This window comes from Macrotis lagotis, chromosome 2, assembly GCF_037893015.1.
Source record: "Macrotis lagotis isolate mMagLag1 chromosome 2, bilby.v1.9.chrom.fasta, whole genome shotgun sequence".
Taxonomy (NCBI): Eukaryota; Metazoa; Chordata; class Mammalia; order Peramelemorphia; family Peramelidae; genus Macrotis; species Macrotis lagotis.
Genome location: NC_133659.1, coordinates 280884645 through 280911803, shown reverse-complemented (window position 1 = coordinate 280911803; position 27159 = coordinate 280884645). Strand labels below are relative to the sequence as shown.

The following is a 27159-nucleotide window of genomic DNA, read 5'->3' as shown; positions in this document are numbered from 1 at the left end:
TTGTCATCTTGTTAATGAGGAAATAAAAAAATATAATTATTTTTAAAGGAGGTAATCAGAGAGTGACCCACAAAACTGACAACGCCCTAGTTTAGGGAAGGATTGTCTGGTGGACAAGTGGAGTGAAAATCAAGAAATGAGAGACCTGCTAGTCACAATAAGTAAATGAGCTTCATGATCAACGTTTTTCTTTCTATAAAATGGTAATATCACCACTTCAGAGACATGCTATGAAGACCAGTTAAATAATGGGTCAAATTAGTAAATTAGCCTCTTGGTCTACTACCCTTAGAAGTTTTTCCAAAATTCATTGACGTATTCTATTCTATTCTATTTATTCACTTATTCTATTAAGTGAATAGCAAAAACTAATTGTTGCCAATGGTATTCTCCACTCTACTACAACCCATCACCAATGCTAATTTTTTACGATACTTTATAGTTTGCAAAGTATTTTTCAAACAACTCATTTAATCTATTGGGAATAGAAAAGGTGATTAGAGGTGAATTGGAACGAATGTTTGTGTAGGGTCTTTGTGAATCATGCACATGTGAAAGCAGTTGACAGAGTTTAAATGGGGAAATCAACACGTAAATTTGGGAGAAACTCTCATTCTTGATGAGAATTTTGAGCTAAGATGTGCCTTTGGGAGCTCCTAGGATGAGTATCACAGCATTCTAAGAATCATGTGAAATCCAAATGGGAGCAGTTCTAGTTTTCTGCTCCCTTTCTTAGTCAAACTCCTAAATAAGGTGGTTATACTTAGTGTCTCCACTTCTCTCTCTCTCTCTCTCTCTCTCTCTCTCTCTCACTCCTCAAATTTTTGAATTCTAGCTTCTGTTCTCATAATGTAACTGAAATTTGTTTCTCCAAATTACCAATGATCTCTTAATTGTCACATCTTATAGTCTTTTTTTTTTTACTTCCATTCTCCTCATCCTTCTTAAACTGTTTGTTGCCCCTGATCATGTTGACCACCCTCTCCTTTTACCCTAGCTTTTTTTTTTTTTTTAACACTACTTTATCCTGGTTCTCTTCCTGTCTGACTGAACACTTCTCAGTTTTCTCTGTTGATTCATAAACAAGAACACTTCCCTTCAGGTGTGGGTGTTCATCCAGGATCTAACTGAGGCCCTTTAATCTTCTTCCATTAGTTTCCTTAGGTTTAATTATCATTTCTATGTTGATGACTCCCAAAATTACATATTCAGCCACAGGGACTCTCCTGATCATCAGTCCTCTATTACCAGTTGCCTATTGAACATTTCAAACTGGATATCCTAGAAACGTTTCAAACTCAGTATGTCCAAAATAGAATTCATTATATTTTCCCCAAACCTACTGCTCTTTTAATCTTCCCTATTTCTGTCAAAGACACCATTATTCTTACAGTCACCTAGGTCTGTAACCTTGGCCAAGGACAACAACTGTACCTAAGAGTCCCAGAAATAGCTACACCCCCAAGGCTGTTGGATCTGTTTCTAGTTCTCTTCTCTTCCTTCTCCTCCTCCCACACCTCCTGTTGTTCCTTGGGGTAACATTTGTGGAGACAGGTCTGCCATACTTGTCATCACCAATACCGATCATGAATAACTGCCAACAATGTGCAGACAAACTAGCTTAGCCCAAGCAGCAATGTGTCCTAGGGAGGAAACACAAGGAGACATGTGCCACTAAAATTTGGCCAAGACTTTCCCTCAGACTCCAGGGGAAGCACCCCATGTTATATGCCCAGGAATCCTCATATCAATTCTGCCTCTAGTTATGATTCTGTAGTGTATGGCCTCCTTAGCAACTACAACTACTGAAGATCCAGAAAAGAAAGTTCTTTCCCCCAAAGTCTTTGGCATTGTCCAATGACTCAACATCAGAAACAGGTATGGCTTTATCAATGGAAAATACCCTAAAGAAGATGCACTATTTCAGCATCAGAAAAAATGTGATTTTGTTAATAAAAATCATATTAAAGGAGATATTGTCATCTTTCTTGTCACTGTGTCCTATGAACCACTGAACTTTTCCATCTGATCTGCAGTTGAACCCTCCTGCAGAGTATGGGTTATCTCCTTCATTAAAATGTGAGTTCCTTGGCACAGGAACTCTCTCACTTTTCAATCTGAAGTCCCCTAACTTAGCACACATTTAATAAATGCTTATTCATTCATTCATACCCAAAAGTAAACTCACATTAGCTACTTTTGAGACTGGACAATATAAGGGTCATGGAGAGCAAGTCAGTTTATTTCTTCATCAAAGGATCATGTGATCTTTCATCTAGAAGAGTTATTTGAAGCCATCTCAGCCAATAACCAATGTGTCAATATTATCACTAATCCTAGACTATGGTAAGAACATAATGATGCTTGCTGACAGATTTTTCCTGATGGTTGTCATCCAAATTCTGCACTGTTAATAGCAGGGAATGCAGCACCTAACAATGGAACAGATTCCATTTTAGACAATTATAGTTCTTCCTTACATGGAGTTTACCAATTTGTAACTTTCACCCATTTGACCTACTTTTGCTCTTTGGAGCCATAGAGGACGATTCTAATCCAAATGGACAGTTCTTTAATATTTCCCCATTTAGCTTCATGAACTTCAAGTTCCCCACCATTTTGTATGTCCTCTTTTAAGGAGAGTCCTCTTGGATGGGGTCCAAAGGAATGCACATAATACTCCATATGTTGTCTAAACCCAAGAATACACTAGGGATCATCACTCTTCCCCTTCTCCCCATCTGTATGGCACATGTCTACTGAAATGCAGCTTAAGGAATTTTATTATTTCATGGCTATAGGTGACATCCTCCACTGATTCAGGTCATAATCCATATGTACTTTAGTGAAGTTACTGTAAGACAAAAACCAAACCATCAGCTGATAGCCAAATTTTGATGATGAGAGTCTGACCTGAACTTAGTTTTGCTAGCTTTCATGTGATAGACAAGATTTGTAACTGTGCCCATAGTCAAAGCCTTTTCAGCCTGGCAGGCCTCACTATATATAGCTCATGCTCAGTGGGAATAGCTTTAAAAAACAAGTTCCCTAAGTTTCCCACTTTGGGGGAGAAATTTGAGGGAATTTTTTCCACCAAAAAAAAGCTGCTATAAACATTTTTGTACATATGGGATCTTTTCCTTTTTTCTTTATCTCACTGGAGTTAGGGAGCTTGGCACTCTCAGAATAGAGACCTGGTCATAGGGTTTATTTATTTATTTAAGTGAAACATCATTAAATTAATAAATGACCAGGTAGTTTAGTTTAGTTTAGATTTGGGGTCAGGGCAGCTAGGTGGCACAGTGGATTAGAGCACTGGTCTTGGAGCCAGGAGGATGGGAGTTCAAACCTGGCCTCAGCAACTGACATTTATTAACTGTGTGGCCTTGGACAAGTCACTTAAGTTGAACTGCCTCTCTCCTCCAGGGCATCTCCAGTTGTTGGTTCTGGAGGAGAAAGTGAGGCTAGTGACTTAGCACAATAACCCCCACCCAACTCAAATTCAACTCACGATCTTCTCCCCCCCCACTCAAATCAAACTCATGGTCTTCTTTGAGGATAAAGGATCAGATCTGGAGCCAGGAAGACCAGATTTTAAATCTAGCCATTGATGTACATTGCAAATCATTTAACACCCCAAATCATTTATCAACTCTGAGTTGTAAAACCTTCACTGGGAGAGGGTGATTCCCTCATATGGGAGTTCCCTATATTAATTCCATGTCTAATTCCTATCCTCTATCCCTATTCTATTAAAAATTTAACTTGAAACATCAGTGCAACCTACTTAGTGATGATTTACAGTTGATTAACTTCAGTGCATTCACTATTTTTCAGCAATTTCCTAAGTCCTCCTTAGAATTCTTTGTTTATTCATTTATTTTCATTCACTTTTCCTCTCATGTGGCCTTATATCCCTCTGGTTCTGGTTTTTCCTCTTTGCATTATTTCACTGACTTCTTTCCAGGTTTCTGTGTATTCCTTTTTCTTACTTATCTGATGGCATTATAGTATTCCATTAATGAATTTACATTAATATGCCATCATTTATTTAACCATTTCCCTTTTGTTGGACAGTTTGGTTGTTTCCAGCATGTCTGTGACTACATATAATGCTGCTATAAAAGTCTTTGAACAGACAGCACTCTTTTTATTTTTTTTAGAATACTATCAGGGTTTCCAAGGGTTTAAATGAATTTGTAGGCAACACTATAAGTTGGCATCGGTCAAATTATTCAACTAATTTACTCAGCCCTCAATTACATGTCTTACCCTGGGTAGGACAGACACATAACACTCTCCCTCCCCTCTTCCCAACAATATACCCCTGTTCTTAAGGAACTGACCATTTACCTGGGGAAATGGGACATAAACTTGGGTATAGTTAAATAACAAATATAAGGCTTGGGTATGGTTAAATAAATTTATTGCTATGATTTCAGAGAAGGGAAATAAAAATTATGGTCCAGGGTGATCAATTAAGTCTTCCAGAAGTACAGGAAGCTTTGGTTGGGTCCTGTAGAGTGGTGAGGCAGATTTGGGTAGATAGATCGGTTAGCAGCCCAGGTGAAAGGGGACATCATGATCACTGCAAGTGAAGAAGGAATGAGCCTGGCTGGGACAGGAAGAGATTGGCTTCTTTGGAGCAGAGAAACTTATAATAGTGGAAACACAAAATAGTCAGAAGGACTGGGTTAAATGCTCAATTTTTCCAAATGCTAGTTATTGTGATTTCGGACAAATTACTTCAAATGGATTAAGCAGTGAGTTGAAAGCTAAATCTGGAGACAAGAAGAGACAAGTTTAAAACTAGTTCCAGGTAAGTCATTTACTCTGTCTTCCTCAGTTTCCTCATATGTAAAATGGGGATAATAACTGCATCTACTTCCTGGGGTGGTTGTGAGGATCAGATGAGATATCTGTAGAGCACTTAGTAAATTTTCATGCGTAATATAAATTCTAGCTATCATCAATGTTATTATTATTTATGTATCTTGAGGCAGGAGACTTAACCAGACAATTCTGCTCTGCAAAGCTGTGTTCTGAACTGAAGAGGGAAATGAAGTTACATAAGCAGGCTGAGGAGGTCAGGTGATGGAAATCCTAGAAAGCCAGGCAGAGGAATTTGGACTTAATATGGTAGGCAATAGAGAGTGACTACTGGTTCAATGATTGGAAAATGCTTTGAGCTCCACAGAGACAGGCCAAGGGTAGTTTTAATAGCCCTGAAAATTTCATGAAAACCACTCTCTGAATAAACTCCTAACCCAGGTGAAGTAAATTAAGTCTCATAGGACAGAAGAACTTCTAGACCACTCATGCAATGTTACCCTATTTTGAAAAATGGGAATTTATACTGGCAAGCTCACAGGCAGGAACAAGCCAATTACCAACATCAAATATTACACCTCAGCCTCTGTTACCTTTACAAATAGGACGCTTTTAAAAAAACCTTGGAAAAGAATAGATCCTTGTATTCTGCCATTATCTTTTATTTTCCTTTAAAAATAAAATAAGTCATATGGTCATTACCTATCTCAGGGAAACCAGTATTCAGTATGGAGCAAGTATGAATGAGTGGGAAAAGTCCAATATATTTGCTCCCAGAGGCTTCTTGGCATGGTGTCATCCAGATAACATCATTTCTAGGGGTTTCTTGAATCCTAAGACTCCCTTTTTTGAGTTGTGTTCTTTTTTAATCTCATAAAATTTTAGACAAATGACTTGATCATTGAATGAAAGTAAGGGAAACCAATAAATAATGTGCATGCTCAATGCTATATACATAATATTAAAAGACCATGGAGGAGATTCCCAAGAACATTGGGTGGTTTCTCTGCTTTGAATTTAGGGGAAGACATGCCTAAGAGTGGTGCAGGATAGGCAGCCATGAATGAATTAAGATCTGATGGGTCAGAGAAAATACCCACATTGATAAGGTTTTCTGGAGTATAAACAAACTTAGGTATGGCTTTGAATTCTGGAATTAGAGTCATTTAAACTGTAAATTATTCAATGGTTACTACCGACATCTTGAGAGAAGTCTGGACAAACATAAAATTAAAGCTGAAGCCACACTTCTGTTGACTTGGTTTGATGTCTCTTGGCCTTATGGACAGATGTACTTCCTGATTATCTAAGGATCCAGAAATGTCCAAGTTAGTGTTGTGGCCCTTGATCCCTGGCCTTGGCCATGAAGGAGAGGAGAGCTGCTCTAACTAGGTTCATCTAGCCACTGCTTCATCTCTGCTCTGGTTAAATAAGCTGCCTTTGAGGTACTGACATTAAATTTAAACAGGGACAGGCCTGAGTTGTTTTTCTTGCTTAACTGCATTTTTTCTTTTTCTTTTTTTTATAAGGAGATTTCAAACTCCAGGCCTTCAAATATTTGGGAAAAAGTTATCATGTCCTCATTAACACTGTTCTGCTTATGGTGCTGCTCATGCAGCATGTCCACTCATCATTCTAGTTACCCTCTTCTGGATACTGTCAGTGATACGCTACCATCTTTAGTCTTTCATCTTTACCCAAATGTTTTCTGTTATCCTAATAGCATTGGCTGCTAAGATAAGTAATGCAACCACAAGTTGCATTAAGATAAATACATTATCAAGATCAAGGGAGGTCATCCTCCCCAGAACTTTGCACTGGTCAGAACACAGAGGACTACAGATTCTACATCTGAGGATGGTCACACAAAGAGGGGTGATCAGGATGGGGAAGGGGCTGGAAATCATATAAGGAAGCATAAAAGGAAGGGGGCATGCTTGTATTATGAGGGGGGAGGGAGAAGGACAGAAAAAAGAGACTGTGGTGTGTGTGTGTGTGTGTGTGTAAGACAGACAAAGAGAAATGAATGAATGAATATATGTGTGTATGATTATTGCCATCTTCAAAGTGATAAAAAGGGCACTTATTTTTTTCACCAAATTTGAATTCCTAATTTAGCTTATTTCAAGAAAGAATTTTACCTCTCTAAATCCTATCCCCTATAGAAAGACCAGAACCAGTAGGTAGATGTTATAGGAAACCAGATTTTAGCTTAAATCTAAGGAAAAACCTTCTATTAGAGCACTCTGAAAAGGAATGGGTCATCTAATGGGGCTATGAGTTCCCTATCATGGGGAATGGAGACTAGTTGATCACTTTTGGAGGGTATTATAAACTGGATTCCAGCATTACAGAGTACAAAAAAACCACACATTATTCTTGGCAACAAGAGATAGGGATCTGAATCCTAGTTCTTCTATGGATTATTAATATGATGGTTAAATTACAACTTTCCAAAGCCTCAGTTCCTCATCTTTAATTATATTTCCACCTTACTATCTCAAGGGGATACTGTAAGAAAGATCTGATATAAACCTTAAACTGCAACTTTCTCAGCCATCTTCTTCACATTTACAGTGCTACAACTCTGTTTCAGCTCTTTATCACCTTATATTTTTCTACATCAGTAAGGTTCAAAAGAGTTTGGCCTGCCCAAAGCTGAAGTCATAACTTGCATCTGGCTGGATCAAAAGCAGACCCAGCTCTCAACAAGCAGATGATTTAGGTTATTGGAATGAAAATGTTTTTAAATTAATTTTTTTTTCAATGAGCAAAAGTCCATTTTCTCTCCTTCCCATTCCCCTCTCCTTTTCTTCCCATTGAAAAAATAAAAACGAAAACAAAAATTTCTAGGATAAAAATGCATGTTGAATAAAACAAATTTCCTCCTCTGGAATCATGGCTGGTTATTGTATTGATTACATCTTACATCTTTCAAGTTACTGGCTGTTATAATGTAAACTATCTCCTGGTTTCTCTATTTTTGTATCAGAGCATTTAAGTTTTCCCAGGTTTCCATGAAACACTCCTTTTTTAGCATTTTTCATGTAGAAAAGATATTCTATTACATCCATATAAGCATAAAGTGTTCTGTCATTCCCTTGGCATAATTAAAAATAAGCTACTGATTGAATTCAGGGAGGTTCCCTATTACCACCTTCCAGGAAGGCAGAGAGCATCAGCAACGAATTGTTTCTTCCCTTTTCTAAGCTGTCAAACTATACATGCCCAGAAGACTCAGATTCAGACTGCAACCAGGGAGTTAAGTAAAGATAAGACCACTGCTATATGCTGAACTGTTTTAAAACTTGCCAACAGGGCTCAGTTTGAAGGACTACACAAGCTGGCTGTGAATATCATTAGGTCTGGTCTAATTTAATTAGCAACAAGAAAAACTCCTCACATTCATATAGCATTTTGCAGTTTTCATAAAGCACTTTCCTTACTGAAAACCCTGTAAGGTAAGTGTGGCCATTGTTTTCACTAAGTATAGGAGCTGGAATTCAAATCCAGCTGCTTCTTTAAATTTCTGCTTTAATGGAGTTCTCATTTCCTAATTTCAAAAAGATTCCTGTGCAAAGGATCCTAAAAAAGTGTTCAAAATCCCCTCTGGATTAAACCTTAACATTCCAGAGTGATGGGTAGATGAGATGTTCAATAAGGAGCATGAACCTGGACCAAGTTTATAGCAGACAGGAGGTTAAAGAGGAGATTAACTCACAAACTCATACTAATCCTGGCAGATTGAGAAATACACAGCTCATGGTTGTTCTGGGCAAGATACTTTCAGTAAGTATTAGGGTTCAATAGTATCCTTAATCATTCTCATTTTGGGGAAGATGTATACCAGTGCAACAGGCTTTCAGTCTCCAATTCATACTGCATGTGTAAGCTTCCATTACGAACATGCCTGCCTGCCATTTAATTTCACTATCTTTACATAGGCTCATTAATGTGATTATATGTTAGTTAACAAAAGGGCAAAGGGATGCATAATATAAATTGGAGGACTCTGATTGGCTTAGGGGGATAAGTTCTTTACATCAGACTTTGACATGGTGGATAGAGCACCAGGTCTGGAGGCTGGAAAACTCAACTTCCTGGGTTCAAAATTGATCTTAGACACTTAATGGCTGTGTGACTCTGGGCAAATCACTTAACTCTCATTGCCTCAGTTTCCTTATCTGTGAAATGAGCTGGAGAAGAGAATGGCAAACTATAGAATTTGTCAAGAAAACCCCAAATGAGGTTTACAAAGTGTTGGACAGGACTGAAACAACTGAATAACAACAATACTTAAGGATACTGAAGGATGACATGTCCTGAATCTCTAATAGGGTTGCCTAGTAGGGTTCTGCACTTAAGAACCCATATACAAACAAAATGCTTATGAACACAGTTAAGGAACAGATACCTTAAAAAAACTGAACTTTGAAGTTTTATATGAGCTCCAAAAATAGGAAACAAATTGGTAAATTCTCCAAATACAAAAGCAAACAACTAGATATTATCAATTTTGAAGGAATTCCTAAGCTTTGAAAATTATTCCCATATTCCATTATCTGCTTCATGCACATTAGCACTTGGAAGATTCACAGATTATGATCAATACCTTTTAAGCTCCCCTAGTGGATATAAAGGTCCTTGGTCTATAGAAAGCCTATGCTGAAAGTATTTTATGTTCTTGAGTCATTCGCCTTCTTGGGGTGGGGAGGGGAAAGAAGAAAGTTACAATGACATAATACCTTCATCTAGGCCAGACCACTATGTATAAATTGGGAGACAAAACATCCAGCATCCTCGGCAAACACAGTAATAGAGTTGAAGACGATGGAGGAAAAAGAGGGATCCTAGGGTGCAGTATCAAGCTAACTGCCTTTCCCAAACAAGGCAGGTTATCTGAATAGGTTCAGGCATCTGCTAGGTGCTTGTACTATACTGTACTATATCCAGGTGAAAGATGCGATAAGATCATTGGAAAAATGAGGCCCAAGAAAGTGGGAGTAATAAACATCAGATGAATTTAGCATAGTTCCATTTATAGGAGGGTGATTATTTACGAATTAGAGTAAATCCATGAACCAATGGCCCACAGTCCAAGCTTTAGAGTCCCAGAACTCTCTGGGAAATTTCTAAATATGATTCGTGTATAGATCCACATGACCCTATATTAGCACTATGTAAAAATGCATATATTGATTATGTTGCTATGATTCTTCAGTCATTTTGAATTGTGTCCATCTCTTCTTGACCCCATTTGGTGTTTTCCTGACAAAGATGCTTTAGTGGTTTGCCATTTCCTTTTCTAGCTCATTTTATAGATAAAGAAATTGAGGCAATAAAGGGTATAAATGACTTGCCCAGGGTCATACAACTAATGGTCTCTGTCTGAGGCCAGATTTGAACTCAAGAAGAGTCTTCTTGACTCCTTTATTCCTCTTACAGCAAATTCAGAAAATACAGAAATAAGTCTCAGTAGCCAATAAACAATTGATGAAATTTTCCTTTATCTCTAGTGAATCCCATTTTCCATCAGGGTATTTAAGTATTCAAGAATCATAATACCACCTCATGGTTTAAATTTCCCTCAGAATGGTTATGACATTGAAGCTGCCAGGAAGGCAATCATTTAATACTCATATGAGTCCCTTTTTTCACCACATGGATCCATATAGGCATCCCCTGGTATGGCACTACTCTGTTTGGATTCTTCCTAGAAGGGTAATGTATTTGGAATTGCCTGGGGGGGGCATTCTGGGGAGTCGCACCATTGACACCAAAGACCAATAGAAGAATCTAGCTCTGTAGTCTAACCCAGGAAGCAGGTATTCCATTTCTCCAGAAGGAAAATGAGAAGATGCTAGAGTCAATTTTTCCCCTGTTGCACTCATAATGTCTGAATAATTCACAATTAATAACAGAAATCAAAATCTGGGTCACTGTTATCCACATTGCTCCCCAGTTAGTGCTTGGCCAACCCTACCTAAGTTTAGGAATCACATGTCCAATTCTCTTCTTCTCAAAAGACTAGAACTGATACAGAGAATTCTCTTCTCACTAAAATCATGCCATTTAGACCACGTAGTTGCTTTCTACATAGCTGCCAATTGGTTGGGAGGAAACACCATTGCCTGTCTCCAAGGATGGAGCCAAATAATTCTCCCCTAAATAGCCTAGACACATAGAATAAAAAAAGTATTTCTCCTTGAGTTTATCATATGCCTCCCTTAATTTCCCCCTCCATTCTAGTTCCACTTTTATATTCGGACATTGTTAGGGGCAAAAAAAAAGACAAAAGGGGTAAAAACTTATAGGCTCATCCACAACCAGAGAAGAAATTATGGAGTCTAAATATTTGCAGAGCAAAGCATATTTTTAAAACTTATTTTTTCCCTTTCTTTCTCAAGATCTTTTCCCCCTTAATACTAATTCTTTCACAACATGACTAATATGTAAATATGTTAAAAATGATCGTATACATGCAACCTAAATCAAATTGTTTGCAGCCATGGTGGGGAGAGGGAAGGGAGAGTGGTAGAAAAATGTGGAATTCAAAATCTTACAAAAGGATGAATGTTAAAAACTATCTTTGCATGTAATTAGAAAATAAATAAAAGAAAAAGGAGGAAAAAAATCTTATGGGCTTCCTTGCTTAGACTAACAGACCCCTATCAGCAATGGATGGCAACCAATCATCTTAGTTCAGCAATGGATATGGAGACTCAAATGAAAAATGTGTACCAAAACATCTGGTGTACCAAAAGGCATGCCTATTCCTAACACAATAGGATGTAATCCAAAGTGCCCCAACCCCCCCCCCCCACCTTTCTGTAATCTCATCATGATGATCAAGGAACTATCCTCAGAAAAGTCTATTTGCCTTTCCTAAAGACACCCCAAAATTCAGCATCTGCAATGCAACTTATTATCTTTTCCCCTAAACTCACATCTTTCCTAACCTCACTCTCTGATCAATCACAGTCAGACAAACTGTAACTTGACTCTCTCATACTGATGTCATTTAATCCTTCTTAAGAATAAAAGACAACGACCCATCCAGCAATGCCAACATTGGTCTTCCAGGTTCAGAATCTAGAAATTATCTAATGACTCTATGTCTTCACTCCTGCATTGTAGCTAATAAGTTCCCAAGTCCTATCAATTCTTTCATAACTTTGGTCATGCTGTCATCTTCTTTTCCTCTGATCATTTTCCTGTATGTTCTTATTACCTTTGCTGTGAATTATTGCAATAATTTTTTGATTGCTTTTTTGAGATTGCTTTTTTTGGACTCTTCCTTCTCCAATCCATCCTCCAGACACTTGCCAAACATATATTCCTAGAGCACATCTCTGACCACTTCACTCCCTCAATCAAGAAGCTTTTTAATTTTTATTTATTTATTTTATTTTTATTTATTTATTTTTATTTTTTTTAATCAAGAAGCTTTTAGGAAATTGGGTTCTTATTGCTTCTAGGATAGAATTAAAAACTCTTGTGTTTGGCAATTAAAGACCCTCACAATTGGACTCACACCTATTTTCAGGCTGATTACCTATTTCTCCCCCTCCAGGTAACATGTTACGGCAAAACTGGTCTTATTCCCCATGATATTCCCCATAAACAACATTCCATCTCTTGCCTCTTTATCTTGGATTTTAACACCTGGGATGGTTTTTCCCCTCATCTCTCATCACCACTTGTAACCCCCTCCCCCAATGCCTTTGCATTTCTTTTATATTTTGTATTCACTTATCTGTGTACATTTTATTATGCTCCTCCTGCCCCCCAATAAAATTTAAGCACCCTGAGGACAGGTACTGTTTCTGTCTTTGAAGTCTCAATGCTTATATAGCAAATGTTAATAAATGTTTGCTGAATGGAAACTGCATTGAATCTGAAATAGCTTGTTCCCACCCTACTCCCTACTCTAATGAGCTTGACTTTATGGGCTTTTTACATAGCACATAAAAAGTCATGTACCATACTTTTCAACTTACTAGTGGCAGGGTAGCCATAAAATGAACAAGACAGACTTAGTTGCAATGTGATTTCAATCACTTGGACTGCCCCGAATATAAAGAGCAACCCTCCCATTGACATCTCAAGCTTCCAGTCACATAGAATAAATAGTCGGAGATGCATTTATCTCTAGGGCAACAACAACAGAAACTCCTGGTTCCAAAGTCACATTTCCTGGGTGCATGATCTGTGATTTATGTCACTCCTAGAGCCAGGTCTGTGTTGGGGGGATGGCCCTAAAGGACAATAGATATAGCGGCATCTTAGGACAATCTGACTTTCCTCAGGTAGGCAGTCAATAATATTTATTAAGCTTATACTCTGGGCCAGGTCCATGCCAAGCTTTGTCCATGATTAGTCTGACCCAGCTAGCCTATCATTATTGTACTTCAATAGGCCACTGCAGAGGGCAAAGAAGTGACAATCCATCAATAAGAATGTGTTTTATTTTTTCCTGACCATATCTGTGGGGGTAAGAAAGAAGGAGAGTGAAGAAGAGGGAGGAGGGGAGAAGAAAGGAGAAGTGGAAAGGTAGGGGAGGGAGCAGAAGGAGGAAAGAAGTAAAGAGGGAAGGGAAAGGAAGGAAAAAGTGGAAGGGGAAGTGGAAGAGAGAAGGAGGAAGATGAAGAGGGGGAGAAACAAGAGGGAAGAGTTAGAAAAGAGAAAAGGAGACGGGGGGAAGAAGAGAAGGGAGAGAAGGAAGGAGGATGGGGGGGAAGGAGGAGGGAAGAGGAGAAAGAAGTTAAGTTTCCCTTAGACTAGCAAGCTATTCTGTTACTTAGCAGTTTAGCTACGACTCAAAGTTGACCTGTAGAGTTTCAGTTAAGGGCTCTATCCATTAAGTTACCCAGCACCAGGCCTCTTGGTATTTTATTTTCTTTTGACTGGATCCTAGTGGGATCTGAACTTAGCTCTCTGGGGGGAGAACAGAGACCAATCTGGTCCCAAGACCATTGAGCCAGGACAATGAGGCCAACAATGAAAAGGGCTAAGGTTTTTTATGGTTTTTCTGATATTTTCCTTCTGATCTTATCATGGCAAAAGAAAAGGATAGCTGTGAGATTAAATGGTAGCCTCTACAAAAAAAAATCACCTCCAGTGTCCCCATTAGTGACGTTTCCTGGTCCAACAGAGAGATTTTGTGTTCAGTCCTTCAAAGAGAAGTACATAAAACCTCAGCCATATCCAGAACTAACCTTTCATTTACTTGTCTGAGGGTGGCAGCTGCACAGCTGGCTGGCAGAGATCTTTCTCATGAAAAGTACTTAGACTGGTACTGCAAAGGGCCATGAGATCTAGGGTCTCCTCTGGGTCACTGCCTTTGATCTGGAAGAATCAATCTCATCCTTCCAAACTGAGTGAAAAGAGAAGGGGCTGGCAGGGAAAAGGAAATAATAGAATCTCCCCTCGATGGTGGTCATAAATTAAAAAAAGCCTTAGAGCTCCCTGCCAATAATGGCCAAAAGATACTGGAGAAGAAGAGGGTGGGTTACTCCCTACTTAGGATTCCTTTTAAAAAATAATTAGATAACTCTCTGCCTTTGAAAACTGAGGCCAAGGCCTAGTCTGGAAGAGAGGATGTTTTGGGATATTGGACTGGTGCTCTGCTTGTCATTTCTTTACATATCTTCCTTAATAGGATGCAAGCTCCATGAGGGCTTCTACCCCCAGGTTCTGGCACACACCATCTGCTTAATAAAGGTTTTGTATTAAAAAGTACTTCCCAGAGTCTCAGGAGGCCTTTTCCTGATCCCTCCTGAATCATTAGTGTCCTCTCTCCCATCTACCTTGTGTTTACTTGATCTGTATTTAATTGTATTTATTCATTTTATATTTATATTATATATTGTACTTGTCATCTTGTCCATTTGAACATAAGGGTTCTTATGAGAGGGCATGGTTTCAGTCTTTTTATTTGTATTTCCAACATTCATCAGAGTGCGCTGAATTGACTGGTATTTCTGTCACAGGGTGAAATAAACCATGTGACCTGGGTCACCTTTAATGAAGGACCAGAGTCTTCAGGAAGGGGACTACTCTACATTATCCAATGACAACATGGAAGTTGCCCATTTGGTCATACTGTCTTATTAACTGATTTTTCACATCCACAAGATCTCTCTCTTGCTGGTTTTGAGGAGGAAGGGCAGTTTTTTCTTTAGGAATTCTAGTTTTCAGCACCCAAGATTCCAAAGATTCTCTTTCCCTAAAAGCAACAGGAAAAGGGGGAAGTTGACATATTCCCTTGGCAATATGACAAACCTCCATCAGAATCCCCTTAGACTGTTTAAGGAGGCACAGGAGGATGAATGATGGATCCCCCTTTGTACTTAGTGCTTCTCTGATTGGGGAGCCCACAGCTCTTGTTGGTGACTTTTAAATTCTTTGTTTTCTGCTGGCCTATGAAAGGCTTCACTTTATGGTGTTGTCATTAAAGTTGTAGTGGGACAAGGGAAAAAGATGCACCCAAACATCCCTTTTCTTTTTCTCCCTCCTCTCTGGTCTGACAATGACCATCTGTTTGGGCTTTCTACCACCTGCAAAGACCCCAGCTCTAGCTGTCACCCCTGTGCATAGAGGGGAGTGGGGAAGCAGAGTGGGAGGCAAATCATTCATCACTGTCAGATGATGTGCTGTACACAGCAGGTCAATCGTCCCTCTCCCGCTGTTCCTGCAACTAGAGCCAGGGTTCCTGAAAAGTTGCAGACCATGCGTGTCGCCAGCAACCATTCATCATCACCGGTGTTGGGAGGCAAGGTGGAAAAAGCTCCAACTCCATAGGAATCTGAGCCACCCACATTTGCATTCTGCCCTTTCTCTGGGGTTTTTATACAAATGGTGGACTCTTTACACCCACCGACTCACATCCCTCCCTTCCTCCCCTACCTCCATTGCCACTCTTGTACCTTCCTTTCTAACCATGTGTTAACAGCTCTCGATTATAGTTCCTACTGCCTGAAATGACAACCTAGCTCCCTTTTCTCTAGAAAGGCTTATTGCTGCCAAGGTGGTCCATAATCACTAAATTATGAAAATGGAAGTCACCGGTAGGAAATTAATACCAGACCTGACTGGGGAAAGTCTGCTTTCTTGTGAAGTAATTATGAAATTAAAATTTGATCTCTCCCTGGCGATTTTACAAAGCATGTGATTGAAATCTGAGCACAACAATATCGTTGGGATTTTGAATGAGGCTGAAAGAAGAGTTACCCATTTCATGCTCTAAAATCTTAAGAGAATTTTGAGGGAAGGAGGGTGGCATGTTGGAGTAGGGATTATCCAAAGCAAAGGAAATACAAAAATATTTACATTAGCTCTTCTGCTAATGAACTTCTGCTAAGAACTAAGGTGCTACCATTAATTGATACAGAATGGCTAAACAAAAGATAACACATGGATGTGATGAGATACTATCATGCTATCAGAAGCAATAAATGTGATGGAATGCTACTGTTTTAAGAAATAATGAAAGGACAGTTTGAAAGAAAACTGGAAAAGCATCTTGTGAACTAATGCAAAAAGTGAGCAGAACTAGGAGAAAAAAAATTGGTAACATTTAAAAAATAAAACCAATAAATATGATGTAATGCTACTCTGTTTTAAGAAATGATGAAAGCACTGTTTCAGAGAAATCTGGAAGAGTATCTTGTGAACTGATACAAAGTAAAGTGAGCAGAATGGGGGGGGAAGGGTAACATTTAAAAAACCAAAAAATGTGATGGAATGCTACTGTTTTAAGAAATGATAAAAGGATAGTTTCAGAGAAATCTGGAAAAGTATCTTGTGAAGTGATGCAAAGTAAAGTTAGAACCAGGAGAAAAAAATTAGCAACATTCAGAAAAAAAAGACCATTTTGAAAAATTCTAAAATTCTGGTTGATGCAGTGATTAACCTTGATTTCAGAGAACAGATGACATAGGATGATATCTACCTTCTGGAAAAGAAGAGAAATGGTCTATGTGTGTCTGAATGATATACACATTATTGGAAAAGGACAACATCCCTGTGGGTATTTGTTTTGCTAGATTATGCAAATTTATGGATAATATATTTGTTTGTTTTTTCAAGTGGGGAAGAAGGTAAGGAAAGATGAAATGTTTATTAATGGAAAAACTTAATTATTTTAAATTTAATTAAAGATTAATTTTAATTTTTTTTTATATTTTTGATATAAAGAAGTAGGAAAAGGGAAGAGGATGGCATGGTTTTTTAATTACTCTTTGAAACTCAGGAGTCCAGCTGTTAGGAAATTCAGGGCTTTTCTGAATACAACTTAATTAGGCCCATAGGCATGGCCAGCAGATAAATTCAGGTCTAAAAGAGGTACACTGCCCCTTTAAAACCTGCCTTGGGATCAGTGGAAAAGCTAATCAGGAGTGTCAGTTGGGCCTGTTTTATTAGGTGGCTCTCTGGAGGATAAAGCCTGAGGTTTCTGTAACAGGGCTTCTGTGCTTGATTCAATAAATCAATTTATATTAAATGCGGGTGCAGCGCTAGAGCCTGCTTATTAAAGAATCCTCAATCTGCTTCTCCACTCCCCTGTCAAGCAGCCTGGCCAAGGCTGCCCAAAGGACACAGGGAAGAGCAAGAAGGAATCAGGGACCAGTCATGTCCAAGAGCTGCCACTGTGTCCACTTTGGCCTCTTGGGTGGCCAGGCTCCTACTACCATTGTTTTGGGATCAGCTATTCTGAGACCCTCCGGGTAAATGGCCATCAGGATGAGGCCAAAGGTCATCTAAACCAAAATGGGAGGGGTTGAGAGGAAACTGCCTTTTAAGCAGATTCTCAGAAGCTGGAAAGACCATCTCTGCACCCCCCCCCCGACCCAAACAGCTCAACCCAGCCCATTAGGAAGCAAAAGACAGAGAGACAAGGACAAGACTGCCAAGCAGGCTGGCATTGGTCCAGGTGGCAGCGGGGAAAGAGGAGGCGGGGAGGGAAGCCGTTTGACATACAAAATGGCTTAGTGCTCACCCCCAGGAGGCCATCCTCTCTGCTTTCCAATCAGTGACCCCCAGGGACATGGCTCTCCCCCATAAAGTGGCTGTGGCTCCATACGGTCTGAAAGGAACAAATAAGCCCCTCCCTAAGTTGTTGGGGATAGATGATAGGGCATGGGAGGGACGTGATGGATCCTGGCTTCTTATCTCAGGGTGACTGAAGAAAAAACAATTATTAAAAAATATTTTTTAAACCTTTTGCTGCTTGCTGTATATATTTAGTTTTTGGTAGTTCCTAGCATTGCAAACTCTTCCTTTCCCATTCTCTTCTCCCATTTTATTATCTAGAAGGGTGGGAAGGAGTTAGTTTACATTATTGGACCCAGAGAATAGTGAATTAAGAAATGATGTCATTGAGTTTTCCTGGCAAAAATTTCTTAAATTCCATAGCCCAGGCACATACAAGAGAGAGAAAGAGAAGAAAGGGGGGAAAAAAGGAAAGAGAGGAGAGAAAAAGATGGGCCCTAGAGAACAGAACACATTTTTTGATTTGATCCCAAGAGATAAGCTGGAACTTGGGTCCTCATCCCTTCCAGCTACATTTTATTGGTGAAAAAGCAAAGCTTGAGGATCAGCTAAGTGATTTATCCTCTGCCAGTGGCAGCTATGGGAAACACAGGGAGATAGTTTCAGAGGAGGAATGGGCTTTAGAGATGGAGTCCACCCAGAAGGAGGAGGCAACTTGCTACTGGTAGAGCTGGATTCAAACACCAGTCCTGCTTCCTCTCTAGGGCACAATCTCCCCAAAACTCAAGGGTGGAGAAGTATTGCCTATTCTCTAGATATTTAGATAGGAAGGACCTCCTTCTACTTACCATGGGGCTTTGTTCTCCTAAAAGGATCCTCAATGAGGCTCATGCCACACATTTTACAAACAGAACTGCCTAGATTCTCGATGGCATCATGTGTATGATTAGCATTTCCTTCCCTCTGTGTGGCTTCTACCCATCAGCCCTAGAACAGCTGCTTCCCCCCTGGCACAGATGCCCTTTGTAGCCCCTCCTGGCTTGGCTCTGAAAGCAGCATGTGGCTGGAGCAAGAAGAACATACCCCTTCCATGGGAAAGACGAGCCACCCACCAGCAGCCACAGGCTTCAGGACCCTGTGCCACGGAGCCAGCTGTGGGAGGCTGCTCTTTCAGAATCCATAACCCAGCCTCCTGCTACTCAACTGCAGCCCGAGACAGCTCTGGGGCTTGTGCTCTATGAGACAAAGTTCCTACAAAAACAATGCCAGCTATGGCTTGTATTGGATCCTGTCATGGCGGCTCTGCCCACATGGGGGAAGGAGGGCAGGGGGTTGGGTTTGGCACAGCAACTGGATTTCTGGAACCAGCATGGATGACATCAGGTAGAGAAGAGTGGGTGCTGGGTCCATGGGGAGAAAACAGAAAGTGGGGGGGATCTCAAAGTAATTATAGGCCAAACTTGGACTAGTGAAGCTGGGTCACAGCAGTTGTCCTAATGGGACAAGGAAGGGCGGTGAGTGGGTGGGTCCTTGGCTCAGATGCTGCCAATGTAGGCTTTTGAGGTTAAACCACAGTGGAAACTTTATTTGAAGTGGGGGGGGGGGAGAAGGCAAGGAGAAGGAAAGAAATCAGGGAAGAGACCAATTCCATTCTGTGGGTCCTGCAGACAATAACCTTTTGTAATCCATACAAGCTGGGCAGGCCAATCGACTCCAGAGTTTCTAGGAAAGCAAGAGAAAGGATCCCCGCCCCACCACCCCTCTTGAAAAGCCACATAATCATAGTTAGTTTGTGGCAAGGCTTCTAAGGCCCTGAATTCTCTCCCACGCTCTCCAGTTCCAGTGCCACATATAAGAGAAAATGGGCCTAACACTGTATCTAATTATAAACATAATATTTTTCTAGGTATAGTTAGAATCGATACTTTTGAAACCTATCAGAGAGTGCCAATATTAGAAAGAGTTACTACTGAAAATGTCATTTTTCTATCTCTTCTCTGTCTCCATGCCTGCCTTACTGGAGATTTCTATTTCCTGGGGGCTGGGGTCCAGATGAAAGTTATTCTGTCCAATTTTGATTGAGGACCCAGAATTTCAATGACTGCCATTGCCCAAACCCACCTGGCCAACACTGTTGTAATCTAAAGGCAGGCTGAAAAAACTCTGTAGGTGTGGAGGTGTTTGATCACCATTTTAGCTCCCCTCAAAATAAAGTTATGGGAAATTAAGAAAGAAATAAAAAAGCAGAGGGACCCATCATTAGCATCTTCCCACTCCCAAGTAGTCAACTCTGTTCACCTCAGATTTTACTGACAGGTCATCCTGAAAGCATCTGACATCTCTCTCCTTTATTCCCTAGAAATAATAACTTCTCAGATTGGTAATTCTGGTTTCCTTCCTGTCCTTTTAAAATTTTCATCTCCAATCCCCTTAAGTCCAGGTCTTCATCACACCAATCTACATACCAGATGTAATTTCTGAGTAGATGCCTTGACTTCTGTCTTTCTCATTCCTAGTCCCTCTTATAAACAGCTGGCAGACTAGTCCAGGTTAAACCATTGCTTTTGCTCAATATATCCCCATTTACTGCCCACACCTCTCTGATGTTCTAGGTCCTCCATCATAGGGTCCTATCCATAACTTTCCTACCCATTTCCTGGCATAACTTCTGAAATAAAATTCCCTTTATTGAGAGAGAATCTCCTTACTGAGCAAGAAGAATCACTGACTCAGTGAATCTTTAAAAGTAAATAGTCCACCCTTGGTTTTTCTTCTTTTTCTATCTTCATTGAATCATGATTTTTCAAGCCTCTCCCTGGAGGGGTAAGGAATGGAGCTTTGCCCTTGATCACCCTTAACTACATTAGCTCACCAGACACTGTGTCAAGCCTGACCTTGGTTGGATCTTGGGTTCCTAGCTGCTGATTCTGTTTTAATTTAATTAATTTATTTACTTTTGGTCTGAACTTAGATGACTGAGCAATACTCCTCTGGTAAATTGAGTGTGGGCACTGACTTATGAGTTTGTGAGATCCAGAGAACTCAAGTCCTTAGGCAGTGTGGGAGGTGCCTCCTCCACATTCAATACACTTCTTGGAAAAGATGACCAAGAGTGAGAGGAATGAGCCCAAGCTTTGGCTCAGTTTGGTAGAGAATATGGACTTTGAGGGAGATTGAGTAAAATAGTGATGAAATTTAACAATACCCATTCAATAGTCCTCAAACTGCCTCACATTTAAATCTCAATTTCCTAAGAGAATAAAAAATAGTTGTAAGTTTATTATAGTTATAGTGGCATATAACTTGTTACTAATTTAGTAGTAACTATAAATTAGGTATTCCATTTTAAGCCTATCATTGTATGCTTGAGAGAGTAGTTTAGGTTTAGCAATCCTTTATGGAACAAATAGCTGTCCCATGGCTGATGGACAGATCTAGATATAAGTCAAAACCTAGTCTATGAGCATTTTTTCTTGGGGCTCCAGGGTGGGGGAGGCAAAGAGCTAAAGAATAAAAGAAAAGGAACATAACCACTTTTATCTTCCCAGGTTTGAATGAGTTCTGAAGTAGAAAAGATGTGATGGTGATAGGCAGCTGGTGTCTATGACTAGTCAGATTATAAATACTGATTATAGATAGTCTGGGCTAGTTTGTATTTGCAGGGGGTTAGACCCTAAGAAAGGCAGCCAGGTGGTGCAGTAGATAGAGAGCTGGACTTGAAGACAGGAAGACTCATCTCCAGAAGTTCAAATTCATCCTCAAATACTTTCTAGTTGTGTGACTCCAGCACTTAACCCTTAACTGCCTCAGTTTCCTCATCTGTAAAATGAACTTGAGAAGGAAATAGCCAACCACTACAGTCTCTTTGTCAAGAAAACCCCAAATGGGAGACACTGAATTTACTCCTCCCACACTGCCTAAGGACTCGAGTTACTGAAAATGATCAAACCATAACAGACCCTAAGGCAGGACCTCCAAAGATGAGTGTATTAACTCTCTCAGAGACATTCTGGAGGTCTAGGCCTAGGTGGAGGGTATGTATTAGTCCAAGTGAGAAGAAACAAGGCAGATAGGTGAATGACGAGATGGCCTCTGTAAGCATCTTACAGGTCAGATGGATATAAAAGAGAAGCAAAATTATGGTCTTGGGAATATATAGCCTGTCACCTACACAGGTGTATCTCAGTACCACTGTCTAGATCTCCTACTTTCCCCACAAATGTACAATGTATTTGTGGGAAATTATGCCTCAGTTTTCTAATAGGCAATATCTATACTGGTTTGGTGGTACAGTGGATAGAGCATCAGGTCTGGAGTCAGGAAGACCTGAATCCAAGTCTAGTCTCAGATACTTATTAACTGTGTGACTGTGGCCAAGTCATTTCACCTCTGTTTGACTCAGTTTCCTCATTGTAAAATAGGATAATAATAGCATCTACTTTCCAAATGAAATAATAATTGTAAAGAACAATGGCTGCTACATAGTAAATTCAATATAAACATTAATTATAATTAATATTATTATTATCATCTCAGCAAATGTTTTTGCTTTGAGCTAATTGTGTCTAAAGGCTGGCTTCTAATGATACAGAACATCAAAGATTTTTGAGCACTTGGGTTTTTGTTTTTCAGAAGTATCCACTCAAAGGCTGGGTGTAGCCACCACCCTTCTGGGGACACAAAGTGTTTGGGGTGCAAATTGGGAGAAATACCACCTATAGGAGTGATCAAAAAATAACAAAATCCAACATGGTCCCAAGATACTTCCCATCCATAGTGCTTTCTACCTGTGGACCTTGAGAGACAGGCTCAAACTCCCAAACCTCAAACTAGAAAGGTTCAATCCTAGTACCAAAGAGGTAGCAGAAGAGGGTAGTCCCTTTTCTTTTTAACCACAAAGACATCTGCAAATAACTCTGTCTCTTCTTCCTCATCCAATCTGCAGCATAAATGGATTTTTTTTAAATGAGGATGCTTTCTTTACTCTTACCAAGGAGCTGTGTTCTTACCAGCCTGTCATATTGAAGTCCCTGTAGAGCATCTTCTTTCCAAGTTCTTTTCTTTGTACTCTCCTTGGAAACTCCAAATGTGTGAACTCGTTTCCCAGCAAGTGAGGCTGCATGAAAGCCTAATAGTGGGAAGGAGAAGGGGAAAAAAACACTTCACATTTTGAGCATGAAACAGCACCCCCAGGATGCTTTACAAATATAGACAGATGCTTAAAAAAACAACAGACCCAATATTTTTTTTTTCCAAGAAAGGGAAAAGTTTTAGAACCTGAGTGATCTGAGAAAAGTGTTCTGTGAAATCATAAATTTATACAAATTAAGGAAAGGCAATTTGACTTTTCACTTGATGATAAATAATACAAGGGCACATGTGTTTTTAGCAGGGCCTGAGATGGACATCCCAAAGACTCCCCAGTCCTACTGACTGTTCTTATTATATTTAAAAAAAGTCTCACTGCTTGGATTTTTTTTAAAGTTCAATCTAAGTTTTTTTTCAATTAACAAAAATTTATTTTCTCCCCCTCTCCTTCCTCCATCCATCGAGGAGGGGAAGAAAATCAAAACTCTCATCATAACAAATATGCATAGGCAAGCAAAAACAAACTCCTACAATGACCGGATTTTATTGCTTAGATATCTCCTTTTAAAATTTTTAATCCAGCTTTTTAAATTAACACAAATTTATTTTTTCTTCCTTCCATCCAGTAGGGAGGGGAAGGAAAGAAAACCAGAACTTTCATTATAACAAATGTGCATAGTCAAGCAAAACAAATTCCCACACTGTCCTTGTGCAAAAATGTACAACTCATACTGCACCCTATATCCATCCGGAAGTGGCTAGCTAGGTTCATTGTCTGTTCTCTGGTCTCAAGTTGTTTCCTCATCTCTAAAATAAGCGGATTGGATTAGAAAGTCTTGTCCCTTCCAGCTGACAAGCTAAGAAATCTGAGGCAGTTTCCAGTCTCTGCCTGGTACTTTACTAAGATGCAAGATATTCATATTTGGGGTGTAAACCTTGACCCCCATATAGCAATCTCCTTTTCCTCATTCTTCTCCCCTACCCTGCCCCTCAAAAAGGCAGCAAAGGCAACCATGACCTTTTTCTCCTTGGCTTTGTGAGCTCTGGGCAAGCTGTCCACCCAGAATTAACACTGCATCTTACCATGTGTCTGCATATTTATTACTCAATAAATACAATGGACTAGTGATGCAGGCTGGGGTTGGAGACACCAGGCAGGAACGTTCTATTGGAGACTCACCATCCTACTCAGCGGTAATTTGATCATGTAAGTGCAGGGCCATACTGAAGCAGATGGTCCCTTCCTCCCCCACCAAATCTCTGTTCGCACTACAAAGTCTTGAACAAACAGTCACTTTACTGTGAGACAAACAGACTCATTGTCATATTCAAAATTCAAACCCAGCTATCCATTGAGGTGAAATGCTTCTATGTTGGCTTTTGTCTTTCAGGGACTTCATGTCCCATAAATAGCTGCATCATTGATTATCTCTTCCTCCTTCAGATATAAGTAGTTATGTTTACTAATTGACTAAGTAGAGTATATTGGTCTTTTCTGCTGTTGCTTAGCATGGGTCTTTCAATGAGCCAACAGACGAAAGTCTTAGGATGGGGATGTCTTTAATTGAGTGGAGAATGAGTGCCTTCAATAGAGAAAGATTTCTGAGTGAGCTCAGAGGCTATAATGTGGATAGGAATCATTAGTTTGGAAGTTACTTATTACTTGTGTGTGGTGAGCCAGTTGTGGTGAGTTTTTCTTGAGGAAGTAAAGCCAGGCTGGTTACAAACTCCTGAGTCTGGAAAGGGGGACAATTATCTTGGGGTCTGAGAGTTATTCCTCAATTGGCAGTGGTTTCCAGATCCTCTTGGATTGGGGGCTCTTAATGCCATGGTAAAGATGATGGAGGTTTGGAGCTGCTGTCCGTGATCAAGAGCCTGTTTTTTAGGCTTAAGTGATTCTTGAGTTCCCAGGAGATTCAAGAATGGATTGTCTATCTGGGATATTTAGGATATTTGGGTCCTAATTCTTTAGATATGCTGATGGGAGAGGATGTGCCCTGGGGAAGTCCCAAATTTAACCTAAAACCAAGTATCTGAGGAATTCAGAAGTGTTATCTAGAAATTCATTGACTCAGACAATCAATAAACATATATTAAGCACTTACAATATATTAGGCAATATGCTAATGCAAAAAAAGCAGAAGACAGTCCCTGTCCTTGAGGAGTTCATAGTCTAATGGGAGAGATCATGTAAAAAAAAAAAACTACATACAAGAGTTTTATAGGATTAATTGGAAATAATCAATAGAGAGCAAGCAGTTTGTTCAGTTGTTTTCCAGTGATGTTTAACTCTTCATGGTCCCATGTGGGAATTTCTTGATAAATACACTAGAGTGGTTTGCCATTTCCTTCTCCAACTCATTTTACAGACGAAGAAACTGAGACAATCAGAGTTAATTGTCTTGCCTAGGATCTCACATCTAATAAGTGTCTGACACTAGATTTGAACTCTAGAAGACAAGTCTTTCCTGACTCCAGGCCTGGCACTCTATCCACTAGTATCAGCAAAGCCATCTTGTAAAAGATGAGATTTTAGCTGGGTCGTGAAGGAAGCCAAGGAATTCAGGAAACAGAAATGAAAAAGAGTATCCCAGGAATGTAGAAAAAATGCCTACAATCTGGAGGTGTATAAGGGACAGCAAGGAGGTTCAGCTGTTCCTAAACATCGGTTCATTCATTATTCAACAAGCTACTTATTAAGAACTCAAGACATTATACTAGACACTTATAAAGATGCAAAAGTAACTAAAAATTTCACTCCCTCTTCTTATGCAGATTATAATATATAGGGCACTATTTCAATGGATCAGTGGTCTCATTGAAGCAGATTCTCTTTTCAATGAAGTAGACAGCAAACTCATCCATGATTGGCTATCCTTTCTATCATTTGTATATGTCCTTCCATAAATCTCCCATGGAGTATTCATTCAACCTTTTAGAGTCCTTCCTCATATTCTTTTGATATTGTACAGATCCCAGTGCAAAATATGGGTCATCAATCAGTTATCTTTTACTCTAGCTATGTGATGGGTGCATTTTTCTTTTCTGATTTCACATTTCCCTTCATGGTTTTTCTTATATAATTTTCACTTATAATGTGTTATAGCCTCCTCAAACCTATTTATTTTCTGGCTGAGTGATGGAGGATCAAAAATCTATAAGAATCAGGTTCCAAGCCCAGGGCTTTATCTACTGCACCCACCAAGTTGGTGCTAATAATTGCAGAGAAGGGGTCTACCTATACTGGTAAAGAGAGTTCCCTCGGGGTTGCTAGGTGGCAGTGGATAGAGCGTCTGCCCTGGAGTCACTCAGGAGTACCTGAGTTCAAATCCGACCTCAGACACTTAATAATTACCTAGCTATGTGGCCTTGGGCAAGCCACTTAACCTCATTTGCCTTTCAAAAAACCTTAATAAAAAGAGAGAGAGAGAGAAAGTTCCCTCATTGGGGAATTTCCTCTATGCCAATTAAATTATAGGATTAGTCCTTCCCCCTAAGGGCTGAGTATACTTATATAGATTATCTAATATTCTACTCTATTCCTTTAGATTTTAATATTCATTCTAATATTCATCCCTGAATTTGTGAATCTATACTCTGTTATCTCAGTTCTCCTTAGCATGTTATATTTTCTGCCTGGATGAAGGGTTGAGATAGGAAGTGTCTATTTGAACAATATTTCTATCTTTTGAGAAATCAAAATGGGAAATATTATTTTACTCAAGGTGTCTTGTTAGGGCCATGTGATTACTTTTTAAATCCAGTCTAAAGGGAAAAAAGGGTTTTCTTCTCTGATAACTGTGGAAAGAAGTTGTAGAATTGCAAAAGTGGTAGTTCTGGTCTCAGAGGGTCTGACCTGAGTTCAAAGGCTAGGACTATTATTTATTGTTTAGGTGAACTTGAACAATTCTGTTAATGGTTCTGTGCCTCAATTTTCCTCTTTTGTTAAATAAGTTAAATAGACAAGGTGATTTCTAAGGTCCTTACAATTCTAAGTTTTAGAATCTGGCAATGATAATAGCAACAAAAACTGGAAAAATAGAAGTAAAAAAAGTTTAAAAGAGGCAAGATAGTTTTGTTACTACTTTGACAAAATATATATATTAAAATAATGAAAGTTATGGTTCTTGTTATTATGTGATTAAATACTTATATTTGTTGGTAGTTTAATTTATACTAGTAAAGAAAAAAGAAATTAATTAAAAAAGAAACTAATATTCTTTCCTTTTGTCAGATGATAAAAACTATAGT

General features: G+C 39.4%; 1 protein-coding gene across 1 annotated transcript in view; it reads right to left on the bottom strand.

The window, feature by feature from the left end:
• The window catches only part of PPM1H (protein phosphatase, Mg2+/Mn2+ dependent 1H), a 318199-nt gene that overhangs the window by 57719 nt on the left and 233321 nt on the right, over positions 1 to 27159 (bottom strand). The window contains 1 exon segment of the mRNA XM_074226229.1: positions 22830 to 22948. Coding sequence (XP_074082330.1) covers positions 22830 to 22948 — 119 coding nt within the window.